This window comes from Mobula hypostoma, chromosome 6 (genome assembly GCF_963921235.1).
Source record: "Mobula hypostoma chromosome 6, sMobHyp1.1, whole genome shotgun sequence".
In the NCBI taxonomy this organism is placed as follows: domain Eukaryota; kingdom Metazoa; phylum Chordata; class Chondrichthyes; order Myliobatiformes; family Myliobatidae; genus Mobula; species Mobula hypostoma.
The window spans coordinates 86565401-86584845 of NC_086102.1; the positions used below are offsets into that span (position 1 = coordinate 86565401).

The 19445-nt window shown below is 42.4% G+C and overlaps 1 protein-coding gene across 6 annotated transcripts in view; it reads left to right on the forward strand.

The window, feature by feature from the left end:
• Window positions 1-873: 873 nt before the first annotated feature.
• rubcnl (rubicon like autophagy enhancer) overlaps window positions 874-19445 on the forward strand; it is a 111015-nt gene continuing 92443 nt past the window's right edge. For 3 of the 6 annotated variants that reach the window (XM_063051141.1, XM_063051148.1, XM_063051144.1), the window contains exons 1-2: window positions 874-911; window positions 8463-8546. In XM_063051141.1, the coding sequence (XP_062907211.1) occupies window positions 8531-8546 (16 nt within the window). In that variant the 5' untranslated portion in view covers window positions 874-911; window positions 8463-8530. Of the gene's footprint in view, window positions 912-8461; window positions 8547-9670; window positions 9846-19445 lie in introns of those variants that run through there. The other 3 variants (XM_063051143.1, XM_063051147.1, XM_063051145.1) reach the window with 2 other exon arrangements.

Below are 19445 nucleotides of genomic sequence, written 5' to 3' on the forward strand. Positions count from 1 at the left end.
TTTTCTAAACTGTAACCAAATCCTCAAAGTATGTTTGACCACCACATTGTCAGTTAGTTTATTTAAAGACAAAGGAAGCGAGGATCCAAGTAAAGAAATAATGGAAAATTTCACAACAGAGTTGACTTCCAAAGAAACCCATAGGGCAATTCTCATGGTTAATGTAATATATCCAGAATGTAATATTTCGTATATTAACTGTCCAATAATATAACCTAAAATTGGGTAAGGCAAAGCCTCCATTCTGTTTGGTTTTTTGAAGGTGAGCTTTATTTATTCGAGGTTTTTTATTCTTCCATAAATAGGAAGAAAGAATTGAATCCAAAGAGTCAAAATAAGATTTAGGAATAAAAACAGGCACAGCTTGAAAAAGATATATAAATTTAGGTAAGATATTCATTTTAATAGAATTAAGTCAGCCGATCAGAGATAAAGAGAGAGGCGACCAATTAGAAAGTGTTTTTTTAACATAATTCATTAAAGTTAAAAAATTTTCCTTAAATAAATCTTTATAATTCTTAGTAATTGTTACTCCTAAATACGTAAATTGTTTTCTTAAAATTTTAAAAGGAAGCATATTGCTCTGATTTTCCAGCACCTGCAGAATTTCTCCTGTTTCCTGAAATAATATGCATGTGTTTCTGAAACAAGAGAAAATCTGGTGATGCTGAAAATGCGTTTGTGTCTTGAGATCAAAAGTTCTAACTGTGAAATTGTGAAGGAGCTTCTATGGCACAAGCAAACATGAATATTCAATTTATCCACTGCGCATAATGGGGAACTGAGCTTCAGGAAATACAGGTTTAACTGAAAACTCCACCCACCAATGCATAAACCCAACCCACTGTTTCCCAATTCACTCTGCTTCACTCTATCGACACTAAAGGAGAAAATATGGACTGTGCTAGGAGGTAAGTGAATGGAGGTAGTACGAGGGAGAAGCAAGAACAGAATGCAGAATGGAGTGTTATGGTTACAGAGGAAGTGGAGTGAATAGGGAGCAATCCCATTGACGGCTAGATTGTGAATCCGAGCATCCATCTTATCATACTAGAGGCCTGTTCAGTAGTCTTACCACAGTGGACAGAAGCTGTCCTTGAGCCTGTTGGTACTTTGGTACATGCTTTCAGGCTTTTGTATCTTCTGATGAGGGGGGTGAGAAAGAGAGAATGTCTGGAGTGGGAGTGGTCCTTGATTATATTGGCTGCTTTACTGAGGGACCAAGAAGCGTAGACAAAGTCTGTGGAAGAGAGCTGGGTTTCATGATGTGCAGAGCTGTACCCACAACTCTCCGCAGGTACTTGTGGTCTTTGGTAGAGCAGTTGGCACAGCAAGCTGTAATCAGACCCACCATAGGGAATGCTAGAACCCTCAACAGGGTCACACTGATTTTATTTGTCCTCCTGAGGAAGAAAAGGTGCTGGTATGCTTTTTTTTTGGTCATGGGATTGCGGTACTGTTAGCAACGAGGGAACACTGTGCTGTCAATTATGCTATTTTTCAGCTGAGATGATAATCCAAATCACTGTTGGCTTTCTCAGTTAGATGTAAAAGATCCCAGGGCACTACGTTGAGCAAGGATATTGCTTCTAGGATTTTTAACCTGCCGCTATCACCAGGGGTTCCCGAACTCAGGTCACTGGACCCCTTGTGTAATCGTATTGATCCATGGCATAAACCCCTGCTCTACCACCTTTGTCCACTTGTGCTGACTGTACCACAGCACAAAGGAATCTCCAACCCACCCTGGGTGGGACACCCCAACCCATCCAGTAGTGCTGCTTGAGAATGGGGAGGTCCCAGGCCTACCCCAGGATGCAGGACATCTTTGTCAGTAACCTAGAGGAAACAAGCAACAGTGAGGGGATGATTAGTAGCAGATACGTTCGGGCTGTGTGACCGCCTCTCGGCAGTACAGATACTGTAATTGTCAGAGGCACGTACTGCAGATTCTCAAAAAACTTATCTCCAGCACTTGCGCTAATAGACTGGCAACAAATCACTGATTGGGCGACATGAGTTCATATCCTCGAGGGCATTTGGGGAAATTATATTCATATTGTGGCGAGAATTCGGTTCATGATGACGGATGAGAAAAGCTGGTTTAGCTCAAATGCTGTTTTTATTGGAATAAGCATGAAAATGGACCGTGTGCCATGACCCAGGGAGAGAACCCTTTCTGTCTCATACAGACAGGGGAGGTGATTATCACACACCCGGTTACAGTCAGGGTGACTCACAAACACGCAAACGAATTACAGTGTAACCCAAGCTAATCTGTAACAATAAATGAACTTGAAGATTCCACCATGTAGGGGTGGAAGTGTCGGAGGGCCTGGACCACGGCCAAGAGCTCCAGACGGGTGACACAATAGTTCCGTTCAGGGCGGCTCAGGGTGCAGCTGAAAAACGCCACAGCGCGTTCTCCTCGGTCCCCCTCCTGCGACAGCACTGCACTGAGCCCCATGTTGCTGGTGTCTGTGTCAACAATGAAGGGGCGTGCTGGATCGGGGTAGGCCTGCTCTGGGGCCTGGGTGAGCGCAGCTCGGAGCTGATCCAAGGCGGCAGTTCAATTGCCAGTCCGGGCGAAGTGTCTCCCACTCTCGGTGAGCCGGTGTAGGGGACTGACGATGGTGGCGAAGTCCTTAATAAACTGACGGTAGTGTGATGCCGGCTCCAGAAAGCTGCGAAGCTCAGAGACATCGTGGGGTGGTGGGCCACTCCCTAACTGCCACCACCCTCTCAGCGTCCATCAACACTCCTTCCACAATCACCAATGCCCCAGGAACTCCGTCTGTGGCCCAGCAGGCAGCATTTTGCAGGGCTGAGGCGCAGGTTCGCCTGGCGGATGGTGGCGGACCCCTTCCAAGTTCCACAGGCATCATCGACAATGGCTGTGTGCACCAGAAGGTCATCCGATTAGATGGCACAGCGACTCTGTGAGGTGTGAGCCAGAACCCTCTCCGTTAGTCTCTCGAAGGTGGCTGGGGCGTTACACAGGCCAAACAGCATTACAAGGAAGTGGCCTTGACCAATGGTGAAGGCCATCTTGGGCCAGTTCGACCTGCCAGTAGCCACTGTGGACATCGAGAGAGCTGAACCAGGTTGAACCCTCGATACAGTCCAGGGCAGGATAATCAATCCAGGGCAGTGGGTACGACTCCTTCTGGGTCATGGCATTGAGACATGGTAGTCCACGCCCATTTTTCCAGCTCTCTTTAGGGCTCTATTTACCTATGATGCTACTTTCAAGGACTTATGAATCCATATTCCCAGAAACCTCTCTTCTACTGCACTCTCCACTGCCCTACTGTAATCCAGACACAGTCCATGACCTCGCTGGTGCTTTGCCTCTCTCCTGTACACCCTGTGTCCGTCTCCCAAGCAAATACAGATGCAAAAATACATTTAAGATCTCCTTCATCTCTTTTGGCTTCATAATGTCCAGTCTCTCAAGTCAAGTCAAGTTTATACATGTATATAATGTATATAACCATATAATGTATACAGAAATGAAACAATGTTTCTCCAAACCAGGGCGTAAAGCACAGTAGTACACATAATGCCCAGTAACTTATGAAGGCAAGGATAAAAGCTACAGATGAAACACACATCAATAACAAACTAAAGTGCATTAATATTAAATATTGTAAGGTACGGAACAGAAAAACCAGTGACACTTTGAATATGATGCGGTAGGGAGTTCAGAAGCCTAATGGTCTGGGGGAAGAAAATGTTTCCCATCCTGACTGTTCTTGTTTTTATGCATCAGAGTCTCCTGCCTGATGGTAGAAAGTCAAAGAGGATGCTGGATGGATGGGTGGGATACTTAATAACACTAAGGGCTCTGCGTATGCAGCGCTCCTGATAAATGTCCCCGATGGACGGTAGGGAGACCCCTATGATCCTCTCAGCTGTTCTCATAGTCCTTTGTAGAGACTTACGGTCTGATGCTCGACTGCTCCCATACCAGATGGAGGTGCAACTTGTCAGGACTTTCTCAGTGGTGCTCCTGTAAAACGCAGTTAAGATGGTGGTGGTGGGGGGAAGGAGACCTTGCTTGCTTCAGTCTTTTTAGGAAGTGGAGGCACTGCTTTGCCTTCTTGTTCAGGGACCTGATATTAAGGGTCCAGGTAAGGTCATCTGTGATGTGAATTCCCAGAAACTTGGTGCACTTGACTCTTCTATGGAGGAGCCAAGTATTCACAGAGGGGGATTTTCCGTCTGCACCTTCCTGAAATCCACAATGATTTCCTTGGTCTTCTCCACTTTCAGGCTTAGGTTTTTCTTCTCACACCAGTCCACCAGCCGCATCACTTCCTCTCTGTACTCTGTCTTGTCATCATTCTTGATAAGGCAAACTTGATGACTCGGTTTGAGCTGAATCCTGTGACAGTCACGTGTCAGTGGTGTGAAAACCAGCGGGCTGAGCACACAGCCTTGGAGAGCACCGGTGCTCAGCAAAATGGGACGAGAGACCCGACTGTCCACACAGACTGACTGTGGCCTCTCTGTTAAGAAGTCTTATCCTATTCTGGGTCTAAATGTGACTCCAGATGCACCTCCTTAGTTTTGGATGGACTATATTTGATGACATTGTCAGTGGTGTTCCCATCGTGTCAATTAAGAACCACACAGGTTCTTAGACAGAATCAGAATCAGGTTTATTATCACCGGCATGTGTCGTGAAATTTGTTAACTTAGCAGCAGCAGTTCAATGTAATACATCATATAGAACAAAATCAGTAAATGATTACAGATTCTGATTCTAAGTATGTATGTATATTAAATAGTTAGATTAAAAATAGTGGAAAAACAGAAATGAGAAAAGTAATGAGGTGATGTACAGGGGTTCAATGTCCATTTAGGACTCGGATGGCAGAGGGGAAGAAGCTGTTCCTGAGTCGCTGAGTGTGTACCTCCTTCCAAATGGTAACAATGAGAAGAGAGCATGTCCTGGGTGATTGGGATCCTTAATAATGGACGCCGCCTTTCTGAGACATCGCTCCTTGAAGATCTTGGATATTACAGAGGCTAGTACCCATGATGGAGCTGACTAATTTTACAACTTTCTGTAGCTTCTTTCGATCCTGTGCAATAGGCCAGTCAGAATGCTCTCCACGGTACATCTGTAGATGTTTTCAAGAGTTTTCGGTGACAAATCAAATCTTCTCAAAACCTAAAACACTCAAAATATAGCTGCTGTCTTGCCTTCTTTATAGCTGCATCAATACATTGGGATCTGGTTAGGTCCTCAGAGATCTTGACACCCAGGAAGTTGAAATTGCTCACTCTCTCCACTTCTGATCCCTCTACGAGGATTATTTCATGTTCCCTCATCTTGCACTTCCTGAAGTCCACAATCAGCTTTTTGGTCTTACTAACATTGCAAGGTTGTTGCTGTGACACCACTCAACTAGCTGGTACATCTTGCTCCTGAACACCCTCTCGTCTCTGTCTGAGATTCTGACAACAATGGTTGCATCATCAGCAAATTTATAGATGGCATTAGAGCTATGTCTAGCTACACAGTAATGAGTCTAGAGAGAGTAGAGCAGTGGGCTAAGCACACATCCCTGAGGTGTGCCATTGTTGATCATCAGCGAGGAGGAGATATTAACACCAATCCGCACAGATTGTGGTCTTCAGGTTAGGCATTTGAGGATCCAATTACAGAGGGAGATACAGAGGCCCAGGTTCTGTAACTTATTGATCAGAACTGTGGGAATGAAGGTGTTAAATGCAGAGCTATAGTCAATGAACAGCATCCTGACGTAGGTGTTTGTATTGTTCAGGTGATCTAAGGCTGTGTGAAAAGCCGTTGAGATTGTGTCTGCCGTTGACCTATTGTGGCGATAGGCAAAATGCAGTGGGTCCAGGTCCTTGCTGAGACAGGAGTTGATTCTAGCCATGACCGACCTCTCAAAGCATTTCATCACTGTTGATGTGAGTGCTACTAGTCCATAGTCATTAAGGCAGCTCACACTATTTTTCTTAATCACTGGTATGATTGTTGCCCTTTTGAAGCAAGTGGGAACTTCTGACCATAGCAGTGAGAGGTTGAAAATGTCCTTGAATACTCCTGCCATTTGGTTGGCACAAGTTTTCGGAGCCTTACCAGGTACTCCATTGGGGCCTGCTGCCTTGTGAGGGTTCACCCTCCTGAAAGACAGCCTGACAATATACCCCGAGACAGAGATCACAGGGTCACCGGGTGCTGCTTGGAATTCACAGCTGTAGTTATATTCTGCCTTCCAAAGGGGGCATAGAAGGCACTGAGCTCATCTGATAGTGAAGCATCGCTGCCATTCACGCTATTGAGTTTCGCTTTGCAGGAGGTAATGACTTGCAGGCCCTGCCAGAGTTGACGTGTATAGTATCTGATGTCGCCTCCAACCTCGCACAGAATTGTTTCTTCACTTTGAAGTAACCCTCCACATGTCAAACCTGATTTTCTTGTATGGACCTGGGTTCATCCATGACTTTGGTTATCTCACCCAGAGAAGAGATTAATAGTATGATAACACCAGCTTTCATTTATACCCCACCCATGAAGAAGAAAGCCATTGAACTTTTTGAAGCACATGAGATGACAGTACAGAAGCCTGGAACCCTTGCCAAATCTATTTTGTGATTTCAATGTATGGGGAGAGGAGTGGAAGTGGCAACACTATTGGTTCTACCTGAGGTATCAGAATAGCCCCTTCTTTTCTTTTTTTCCTTAGTTTTCTTTAGTTTGGGTAGATTAGTTTTTTTTTAATGGATTTTTTTTCTTTTTTCTGTTTTTTTAAAATGATATTTTATATTTTATGTATACTCCTTATATATTTTGTTGCTAATCTGTGTGATTTTGGGATGTTCCTAACTATGTGTTACCTGACTGTAAACTTTAATAATTATTATCAATTAACATAATCTCAATTACTATGTACTTACTTTTTGTAATGTGTTTGATGTTGAAACTAATAAAAAGATTGAAAAAGAAAGAAAGAAGCCTGGATACTAAGGTAACTTTTAAGGAGTTTTAAATGATAGCTAGAGAAGGAAACAAACTTCCTCTGAGAATTTCAGACCATGGTTGAGTAGCTGAAGCAAGAATCTGGAATTAAAGGACTACAGATATCCTGGAGGTTTCTAGGTCTGGAAAGGTTTATATAAGAGGAATGAGGCCATTACAGAAGTTTAAATAACAGGGCAGCAAGGTGTTGCTTATCCAAGAATCCAAATAAACCGGTGAGCGCAGGGAGTGATAATGAGAATTAGGACGTAGGTTTTTGAATGGCCTTCCATACAACCTAGCCCAGGCCTGCGCCCTGGAAACCTTCCAAGGTGCAAATCCTTGGTCTCACAAGACTAACGGATGCCTAGAATTTTGAATGATGTAATCTTTACATAGAGTAGAATAATGGCAGCCAATTCAGAACTGACTGGAAAGTGGTAAGGAAGGTAGAAATAACTAAAGGTTGATTTATATCTGTGCATCAAATCGACGCTGTAGGTACGGTGTAGCCGCGAACCCTATGCAGTGCCTAGGCGGATCCCTACGCCATAGCCTGATGCGCACCTCTCCCAAAACATAACTACGCGTTGCGGCAACGCAGACCACAACAACTGTGATTGGTCCGGTTGGTAGCATCGCATTTCCTCCTACGTTGCAAAAGCTTCCCATTGGGCGGCTGAAGGGCAGGGAAGGAACTCCAAAAAGCTTTACAGACCTCTGAAATTATGGAGGACACATTTTGCTTTTACGAAAAAAGACGCTTGCTTTAAACTTGTTTACCCCGAGAAAGACCACCATGACCATGAAGCCTTGCACGGGCAGGTGTGTGCGCATGCGTGTACATGCGCGAATTGCAGAGCGACGCAGACACACCAACGCACAAGTCTAAATGCTCACAACACGTGTAGGCCACTCGTGTAGGTTACGGCATAAGCTGGTACGCACAAGTATAAATCGGCCTGAAGTCGGAAGTGACGGCTTCGCCATCCAGTGAATCGAGGTGGGTGAACTCCTCATGGTACAATGGAAACAGAATGACCAAACTCTACTCATTAACTACCTCACTTTTTTTTTATTACTAATTTTGCACTACTTACTTAATTTATCTATTTAGTATATATATACTATTGTAATTCACAGTTTTTTTCTATTATTATGTATCGCATTGTACTGCTGCCACAAAGTCAGCAAATTTCATGACATTTGGCAGTGAATTTTTATACTGTTTCTGAAGTACCTGCCAAATGCCTTTTAAGCACTCTAATTGTATCTGCCTCTTCACCTGGAGTGAAGCTAATTCTAGGTAAGCAGCACCCTCTGTGTGAAAAACTTGCCAATCACACTTGATAGCTTGTGAACACTCTGTGATAACTCCGAACACGTTCAATCTGGATTTAGTTGATCTATTTACTCTAAAAGTTTTGCTGAATCATTGCCGCTTGCTTTACTTTCTCTCATCCAGGCAGTGCTCCTTGATGTGGTGCCGTGACCAGCTTGCACGTGGAGGCAGCACACTGGAGTACTGGTGATATGCAGGGGCCTGTGGGTGAGTATAGAAAATGCTTTTTTAAAAATTCCCATTCATGATAGCAAATCGATTCCCTTGGCATGATCAGAAAATCTAACACTTAGCTCGCAAGTCTTTCAGGGGTCTTTAAAAGGGAGTGCCTGTGGGAGAAAACCACAGACAAGACTTAGAAGAGAAAGATGGGAAGAGGTTCAAATGGAATATAAACACCAGTGTGAACCAATCAGATTTATAGCCCATTCTGCGCCATGCAAGGGACTTGATAAACACTCTTTATGTGTCTGGTTGATCCTGGTTCTCTGTCTACGATTGTGATTGGTGGTTACGGATCATAGAAATGTCCAGCACAGAGACAGGCCCTTCTTCATGCTGACTGACGTCTGTCAATGCTAATCTTCTTGGCCTGTATCCAACCTCATGGTTCCTTTCAAACCCGAGTACTTGCCCGAGCACTTTGCAAAGATAGTAGTATCTCCTCCAATGACAGCTCATTCCAAGTTCTCACCTCAGGTTAGGCAGGTTGAAAGAATTGGAAGTGCATTCCTCCCTGTTAACCATTTGCTGCTCTGCTTTTAAGACATAATTCAAATGAGGCAAACTACAGGTGCTGTCACTGACTGCCTAGAAGTGATAAAGAACGTAGAACTCACATAAAAGTTGCTGGTGAACATAGCAGTCCAGGCAGCATCTCTAGGAAGAGGTACAGTCAACGTTTCGGGCCGAGACCCTTCGTTCAGTGTGAAGTCTGCCAGTCAATCATCACATTTCTGCTGGAACCGAGACTGTACCATTGTATTGGTACAGCATTGCATCGCCAAGCTTGGTCAGAACATTCACAATACTCTTTCCTTAAAGCTTCTTCAGCACTTCTTACATAATAGGTTTCCTTATTACCCTTCTTCTGAATGACCTTTAATAACATTTATTGTTAAGTCTTCAAAGGCTCTTCCTCTGGGCATCATGGGTTAACAGTTCAACTTCAGCTCAATTGTGTTTTGACATCCACAAGTGTTCCTCCCCGCCTTGCTTAAGACTGTATCTTGCCTACTTTCAAATATGTCCGGAATAAATCACCACTCCTTTTGCAACAGATAAATGAAAGTTGTTTTTGGCTCTGAAACAATTTGGAATGGTGGGGCTCCTTTTCAATCTAACAAAGCTCAACAACTTCTCTCTCTCCAGTTCAGACCACCCAAGCTGTCTCCCTCCTCTCTCCTCCAGGCCGTTGGCTTTTTTTTGCCCATTCCTTTTAGTTTTTGTTGTTTTTTAACTTTAAAACATGGAACTAATTCAAAGGAAGACACGGGAGACCGAAATGTGAGTCTAACTTTGTGTTTACTTTAAGCGAGGTGTGCTCGTAACATGTGGCAGTGTGATGATGTTTGCAATTCTCATATTTATACATATAACTCGTAATGAATTATTTAAATGAACAAGAATGCTTCATCAACATATTTACAATATTACTCAAATATTACCAACATATTAAGCACACAACAGTCCGCCCTGCTTAGCTATAAACCAGGAACAGCAGAGCTGGTGAGTTGTTGTTTGTGGAGTGTGCTGCATTGCAATATGCAAGTGAGGAAATTGGCAAGTTTCCAATTCAGTGTCAGTGCTGTGTGTTCCGCTGACATTGCTCGTAGTGCATTCTTTAGACACTGGACAAACCTTTCCACCAAGCTGGGTGGTATGGTGCAGATGTAATATGTCTTATTCCATTCTCACGTATGGATGCGAGACGTGGACACTCACCAAGACTATGCGAAAGTCTCTGGATGGTTGCTATACACGAATGCTCCGGACGGCTCTTGACGTGAGTTGGCAACAGCACATGATGAACATCGAGCTCGGTAACAACCTACTAAAATCACCACTAAAATCGAGGCGAGAAGACTGCAACTAGTGGGGCACTGTCTACGCCACCCCGAGCTACCTGCCAGCCAGTCATCATATGGGAGGCCAAGCTCGGGAGGATGAACCCTGGGCGCTATCCCAAGACTATGGTCAACACACTCCTAGAAGACAGTGGTGCAGCTAATGTTGATGAACTGAACACACTGATGAGGGAGAGGGAGAAGTGGAGAGTCCGTCATCGTGCCCGATGCCGGCCCCCTAGGCCTGAGTCGACATAGTAGTAGTAGTAGTAGTAGTTATTCCATTCATTTTTAGGAATGACTGAAACTGTTCTCCAACAACCTGTGGCCCATTGTCACTGACTAAGTGTTTGAAAATATCATTCCTTGCAAGGAGGCTTCTCAACACATCAGCAGTGTACAAGACTGTAGTCTCTACTACTACCAAGAAATATGTGCCCATGAATGGTCCAGCAACATCTACATGAATCCTTTGCCAGGGCAATGCAGGCTATTCCCAGGGATGGAGAGGCACTGCTCTTGGCATCTTCTGGATGTGTTGGCATCCCGAACAGTGCATGGCAGGCTGCTCGATCTGCTGATCTATCTCAGGCCACCAGACAAAACTTTGAGCCAACGCTTTCATTTTGACCATGCCCAGCTCTCCAACATTTTACCTCTTAGCTCGAATAGTGACAACAACTCTCAACCCCTAGTCAAGGACAAGTTCAGCTGGAGTTTCTGCTGCCCATTTCAGCCATTTTGGGTGGCCAATTAGATCTGAGACAGTGTGGGGTCTTTTCTGGTTTCCCTTCGGATCATCTCTGCCTTAACAGGGAGACTTTTGATTTGCATTAGGGAGAATACGTCAAGAGGAGTGTCTTTTTTTTTGTAATTTTTTTCTAGTAATTCCTTTTCCAAAGATAAATGGAACAATCAATCAGCAATTCCAGGATTAGTCGTCCTCTTGAATTTAATCTTGTAACTGTGCCCTCCAAGGAACAGAGCCCATCTCTGTGTTCATGCTGCTGCTGTTAGCGGAACACACTTTTCTGGATTGATAATGGATGCTAGTGGTTGATGATCAGTAATGAGGGTAAGCGCTCTCCCATACAAGTATTGGTTGAAATGTTTTACACCCCAAACCAGGCACAGGTCTCTCTGTCAATCTGTGCATATCTTTTCTCTGCAGCGCTAAGTAAACGTGATGCAAATGCTATGGGGCGTTCACTTCCATCACTCACAACATGTCACACGTCTGCAGCTATGCCACAAGGCGTGTTTCACTGGACAATGTAGATTATAATATGTGAGTACAATGTCTGATGTTACCACTTCCTTCACCTTCTTGAAAGGCACCTCACACTGCTGTGTCCATTTTCGTTTCTCGCCGATCTGCAGTAATGAGTTTAATGAGTAGAGCACAGTAGCCAGGTTTGGCAAGAACCTGCTATAGTAATTGACAAATCCTAACAAGGACGACAGCTGTGGCATGAACCTTGGCCTTGGGGGGAATCCACCACTGCTTGCATTTTCTCAGCACTCTTGTGTAATCCTTGTGCATCAATACTGTGACCACAGTAAGTGATGCTTGGTTTAAAGAATTCACACTTGTTGTTTTGTGTTCTGAGCCCAGAATCTTCTAATCTTTTTAACAGTTTCTTGAGATTTTGGAGAGGTTCCCTGTCATCCTTACTAGTAACAATGATGTCATCCAGGTAACACTGAGTGCCTGGGCAGCTTTGCAGTACCTGGTCCATAGCTTTCTGGCAGAGTGCAGGTGCAGATGGTACTCCAAAAATAAGCCTATTATCCAATAAAGCCCTTTGTAGGTATTTATGGTGAGAAATACGTTGGGCCCCTCTTCCATCTCCGTCTGTAGGTGGGCCTCAGCTGCCCACTTTGCTGAAGTGTTTCCCTCCAGAAAGCTTTGCAAGGATATCCTCTATTCTGGGCAGAGGGTTTTTATCTATTTTCAGAACTAGGTTGATGGTGACTTTAAAATCACCACAAATCCTAACAGATCTATTCTTCTTGGCTACTGGGACCACTTGTGTTGCCCACAGGCTCCACTCATCCTTGGAAAGAATTCCTTTAGCCTCATGTGATCTAGATCACTGGCTACTTTATCACAGATGGTAAAAAGGAACTGGATGGGCTTTGTAAAAGTTAGGTGTGGCATTTTCATTTAACACTATTTTATCTTTGATATGTTCGAGTTTTCCAATGCCATCCTTGAACACTGTTGTGGCATCATTCAGAACCTTTCCTAATTTGCTTTCAGTTGACTCTGTTGTAGGGGATGTGGCACGCAAACGGTGGATGGATCTCCAATCAAGTTGTAGTTGTCTCAGCCAACGATGGCCTTACAGTGCTGGCCCTCCTGCTTTTACCATGTACAAGCCCGATATGTCATATTGGTTGTTGTATTTCACTGTTACGAATGTCATTCCCACAGGAGTTCTCTTTTCTCCAGTAGAAGTTCTGAGATGGATATCTGCAGTCTTCAGTTTAGTATCTTTTAAATGCCGTTCAAATGCACCTTGTGGAATGATTGAAACAGATGAGCCAGTGTCCAATTCCATTTTAATTAATTTAACATGCACTTCTGGTGTAAGTCATTGTCAGCTTTCACACTGTAAATCTCAGTGGATACTATAGACAGAGTGCAGAGGAGATTTACAAGGATGTTGCCTGGATTGGAGGGCGTATGAGAATAGGTTGAGTGAACTTGGCCTTTTCTCCTTGGAGTGACGGAGGATGGGAGGAGACCTGATAGAGGTGTACAAGATAATGAGAGGCATTGATCATGTGGATAGTCAGAGGCTTTTTCCCAGGGCTGAAATGGCTAACACGAGAGGGCATAGTTTGAAGGTGCTTGGAAATAGGTGCTGAGGGGATGTCAGGGGTAAGTTTTTCACTCAGAGAGCGGTGGGTGTGTGGAATGGGTTGCCGGTGGCAGTAGTGGAAGCGGATACAATAGGATCTTTTAAGAGCCTCTTAGATAGATACATGGAGCTTGGGAAAATAGAGGGCTATGCGCTAAGGAAATTCTAGGCAGTTTTTAGAGTAGGTTACATGGTCGGCACAACATTGTGGGCCAAAGGGCCTGTAATGTGCTGTAGATTTCTATGTTCTGTGTAATTCTATGCAGTCCTGTCACAAACAAGAGAAAATCTGCAGATGCAGCAAGTCCAAGCAACACGCTCAAACTGCTGGAGGAGCTCAGCAGGCCAGGCAGCGTCTATGGAAAATAGTACAGTTGACGTTTTGGGGCGAAACCCTTCGGCAGGAATGGAGAGAATAAAAAGTGGAGTCAGAGTAAGAAGGGGGGGGAAGGGAAGTAAGAAACACAGGGTGATCGGAGTGGGGGGGGTGAAGTAAAGAGCTGGAAAGTTAATTGGTGAAAGAGATACAGGGCTGGAGAAGGGGGAATCTAATAGGAGAGGACAGAGACCACAGTTGAAAGGAAGAGGGAGTTGCCCCAGAGGAAGGCAATGGGGGGGTGGGGCAAGGAGATGAGGTGAGAGAGGGAATAGGGGATGGGGAATTGAGAAAGGGTGAGGACATTGCCAGAAGTTCGAGAAATCAAAGTTCATGCCATCAAGTTGGAGGCTACCTAGACGGACTATAAGATGTTGCTCCTCCAACTAGAGTGTGGCCTCATCGCGACAGTAGAGGAGGTCATGGATGCACATGTCGGAATGGGAATGGAAAGTGGAATTGAAATGGGTGGAGGGCAACACTTTTTCTGGCACATGGAGCGTAGGTACTCAGCAAAGTGGTCTCCCATTCTACGTCGGGTCTCACCGATATACAGGAGGTCACACCTGGAGCACCTGGTACAGTATATGACCCCAGGTGAAGTGTTGCCTCAGCTGGAAGGTCTGCTCAGGGCCCTGAGTGGTAGTGAGGGGGCAGGTGTAGCACTTGTTCCTCACCCACCACCTCAACAGCCAGCATGTCCAGCACATAATTCTCCGTAACTTCTGCCATCTCCAACAGGATCCCACCACCAAGCACATCTTTCCCTCTCCCCCCACCAACACTTTCTGTTTTCCGCAGGGATTGCTCCCTATGCTACTCCCTTGTCCATTCGTCCCTCCCCACTGATCTCCCTCCCGGTACTTATCCTTGCAGGCGGAACAAGCTCCCAGTGTGGCCTCTTATATATTAGTGAGACCCCACGAAGTGGGAGACCGCTTCGGCAAGCACCTATGCTCCACACACCAGAAAAAGCTGGATCTCCCAGTGGCCATCCATTTTAATTCCACTTCCCATTCCCATTCCCATTCCCATTCTGACATCTGCATCCATGGCCTCCTCTACTGCTACAATGAGGCCACACTCAGGTTGGAGGAGCAACACCTTATGTTCTGCCCGGGTAGCCTCCAACCTGATGGCATGAACATTGATTTCTTGCATCTCCAGAAATGGCCCCCCCCATCCCTATTCCCCATCCCCCTTTCCCTCTCTCACTTTATCTCCTTGCCTGCCTATTGCCTCCCTCTGGTGCTCCTCCCCCTTTTTCTTTCTTCCATGGCCTTCTGTCCTCCCCTATTAGATTCCCCCTTCTCCAGTCCTGTATCTCTTTCACCAATCAACTTCCCAACTCTTTACAACATCTCTCTCTCCCACCCCAGTTTCACCTATCACCTTGTGTTTTGTTCTCCTCTCCCTCCACCTTCCAGCTCTGACTACTCATATTATTTTTCTCCAGGCATGCTGAAGGGTCATGAAAAGTCGACTGTACTCTTTTCCATAGATGCTGCCTGGCCTGCTGAGTTCCTCCAGCATTTTGTGTGTGTTTCTACACAGTCCTGTATCATTCTTATCGAGATCAGATTTTTCACCAATAGTATACAGATTTTTGAAAGCTGCAACTTGTGATGTTTTGTTTTTTTATCTTCCCTGCGCAGTCCATTTATTTTTGCCTCTCCAACGTGGTCTTTGTATTTGTCCCATTTTGTTGCATTTTTTGTGAGTTTCACCTCTAAATCTGATTTGTTTGGTGCATATGGGCCCCGTCACAACAGTAACACAATTTGTTTGGCCAGGCTGGTTTCTGTTTTGACATTGCAATTTTGTTCACGGTCATTTTCATTCCTGACTGCAACTCAATTGTGTCTCTGTCTGCGGTTTCTATTGAAACAGTGATTCAACTGCTCTTCTAAATGTAAGCTGTGCTTCAGTTAGGAGCCATTTTTGAATGTTTTCTTGTAAGATTCCACAAACGAAATAATTTCTCAGTGCATCATTCACTGCATTATCGAACTACAATGCTCAATCTCTTCAATTCCAGCCACGTACATTGAAATGGATGCCCTTTCCTTTTGATTCTGTTTATGAAACCTAAAGCACTCTGCAATCCGCAATGGCTTTAGTTCTAAGTGTTCCTGCATTACTTTTTTCAATATCAGCAAAGATAATTTTTGCTGGTTTGGTTGGAGCAGTTAAACTTCCAAGCCAACTGTAATCCTCTAAACCCAATGCACTCAGCAAAATTGCTATTTCTTTCTCATTGGCTATTTTATTTGATGCAAAATATTGTTCTATTTTCTCAGTATATAAAATTCAGTTATCTGTTGTGTAATCAAACTTGTCAATCTTTCCAATGTTGCCAGCCATTTCTGTTTTTTTATGATTAATATCAACTGATATTCATTCTTTATATACCCGTTAATTCTTCCAATTACTGCATTTTTTTAAACTCAGCTGTCTCTGCACATGCTCTGGTGTGCTGTTCTTTTACTTGGACATTTTGCTGCGCTTTATGTTTTGTGACTTAAGCAGGTCGGAAACAGTCTTGGGTTCGTTTTAAAAATACCTCGTCGCCACTGTTATCTTTTGTAACTTCGTAACATTAAATTAATTCAAAGGAGGCCACGGGAGTCTGAAATGTGTGTCTAACTTTGTGTTTACTTTAAGTGAGGCGCACACATATTATGTGGTAGCGTCAAGACATTTGCAATTCACATATTTATACATATAACCCATAATGAATCATTTAAACAAACAAGAATGCTTAATCAACATATTTACAAGATTACTCAAGTATTATCAAAATATTAAATACACAACAGTTTTGTCCTTTCAACTCATCATAGCTTACTTTACTTCAGCTCTTCTACTTTTCGAGGTATTATCCACAAGTTGTCACCCTCTTTCATCTAATACTGGTGACTCCACGAACAAGAGACCACACAGATTCTCCTTGCAGCAAATTTGCTATCCATGCCCTCTTATTCCTGAGATTCTTTAGTTAAAAGAGCCTTTGACTACTTTGTACTTGCATTGACATATTGGAGTCCTTCAGGTCTGCTTGAGAGTAATTTATTATTACTTTCTTGATCATTTAATACCTTGCTGGATACAAGTGGATAATTTATAACTGACATAATTAATCTCAGGAAAGCTCCATTTAAGAGGGTACACAATTGGTAACATCTTCTGAAAGAAAGCTTGATTGTTTAATGGGTAGGCAGACAATTACAAATGAGGAAATCCGACTGGTAAGTAAGCGTACAGGAATTATTGGGGAAGTAAACGACATTGCTTGCTCTTCTTTCATTTTACCGCATCCTCAGATGCATTAAGATTTGCATAAATTATGCAAATATTGTCATCCAGGCAAGTGAAGTCCAGAAGAGTAAAGAAAAATGTTGTTGAATTTTGTAAATTTAACCTGCTGCTTGAAGCTATTTTTCCTCCTTTGCTTATTTCTTTTTCAAATGCTTTCCTTTTTGACCATTTTCTTGCCTGTCAAAATAATATTTTTAAAAAATTGTATATCTTTATTTTGAAGGATTTCTGGTAATTTTTTTTTATCCCTCCACCAAATTCCCTGAAAATAAAATTATGCTGTTTATGGAAACTTTCTACATTAGCTTGACAGCTTGACAGTGCAAACCATAGCCTACAAAAGCTTGCTGTAAAACCAAGCTCTCTGACTTTTCATTACTTTTTCCGGTCCTGATGAAATGTCTCGGGCCGGAAATGTCTGTTTTCCATAGATGATGCCTGGCCTGATATGTTCCTCCGGCATTGTGTGCATGTTGCCCGTAAAGGTCACATTTCCTTTGTAAGACTCACACTTCCTTAATTTGCTTTGTACACACGGTGCTCTTTACAATCAGGGTCACAAAGAAAGGGATGTTTCTTCACTGGTATTTCTTTTACATGTGCAGAACACACTTCCTATTCATAAAAATTGCTTAAAGAAGCACATTTAAACCTTATATCTGTCATTTATTTTGCTAGAGCAAAATGTTGATAATCCGGCATATAATTGTTCAGAAATCTTCTTTCTTTTTAAATCTTTTTATTGAATAAGTATACAAAAAAGGTAAGCCATATAAACATTAATACAATGTTAAAGTATAATAAAATTCCAAAAGGTATCAATACAAAAAAAAATACTACAAACAATGTAATTTAAACATAAGAAACCAAGATAACATAATAGTATACTAAATTTTATATATATCAATGGAAAAAAAAAGAAAAAAAACCCCCCCAAAAAAAACCCCACTGTGCAACTAACTAAAAGCAAAGCAAAGCAATGGGCTAACTTGAAACCAAACAGAGTTAAACTTAAAATCACGTCCTCAATCCCGACCTCCATTAAAAACAGTGAAAAAAAACAAGAAGGGTAAATATTACATTAAATGAAAATATCGAATAAAAGGTCCCCAAATCTGTTCAAATTTAAATGAAGAATCATAAAGGTTACTTCTAATTTTCTCCAAATTCAAACATAAAATCGTCTGAGAAAACCTAAAAAAGGTAGTTGGAGCATTAAGCTCTTTCCAATGTTGTAAAATACATCTTTTCGCCATTAAAGTAAGAAATGCAATCATTCTACGGGCTGAAGGGGAAAGATTACTAGAAATTTTAGGTAGTCCAAAGATAGCAGTAATAGGGTGAGGAGAGATATCTATATTTAATACCTTAGAAATAATATTAAAAATATCTCTCCAAAAAGTTTCCAAAGTAGGGCAAGACCAAAACATATGAGTTAAAGAGGCTATCTGCCCCGAACATCTATCACAGAAAGGATTAATATGCGAGTAAAAACGCGCTAACTTATCTTTGGACATATGTGCTCTATGAACCACTTTAAATTGAATTAGGGAATGTTTAGCACAAATAGAGGAAGTATTAACTAATTGTAAAATCTGCCCCCAATCATCCACAGAAATGGTAAGCCCCAATTCCTGTTCCCAATCTACCCTAATCTTATCAAATGGAGCTTTCCTAAGTTTCATAATAATATTATAAATCATAGCCGATGCACCTTTCTGACATGGATTGAGGTTAATTATCGAATCTAAAATATATGTAGGAGGAAGCATTGGAAAGGAAGAAAGTATAGTACTTAGGAAATTTCTAACTTGTAAATATCTAAAAAAATGTATTCTTGATAAGTTATATTTATTAGATAATTGTTCAAAAGACATAAGGGAACCATCTAAAAATAAATCCAAAAACTGTAAAATACTCTTAGTCTTCCAAGTTTGAAAAGCGCGATCCGTAAAAGAGGGAGGAAAAAATATGTTACCTAAAATAGGAATCGCTAACCCGAATTGATTAAGATCAAAAAATTTTCTGAATTGAAACCAAATGCGCAAAGCATATTTAACTATCGGGTTAGAGACCTGCTTAAGGCGTTTCGAATCAAAAGGGAGAGAGGAGCCTAAAATAGAGCCAAGTGTATAACCCTGAACAGATTGTAGTTCCAATGCTACCCATTTAGGAATAGATAATATATCCTGATCAAGTAACCAAAATTTCATATGTCTAATATTAATAGGCCAATAATAGAATCTAAAGTTAGGTAATGCTAAACCTCCATCTCTCTTAGCTTTCTGTAAATGTATTTTACCCAGTCTCGGATTCTTATTCTGCCAAATAAATGAAGAAATTTTAGAGTCAACTTTATCAAAGAAAGGTTTTGGAACAAAAATTGGTAATGCCTGAAACACATATAAAAATTTTGGCAAAAAAAACATCTTAACTACATTAATACGACCAATCAAAGTTAAATATAAGGGAAACCATT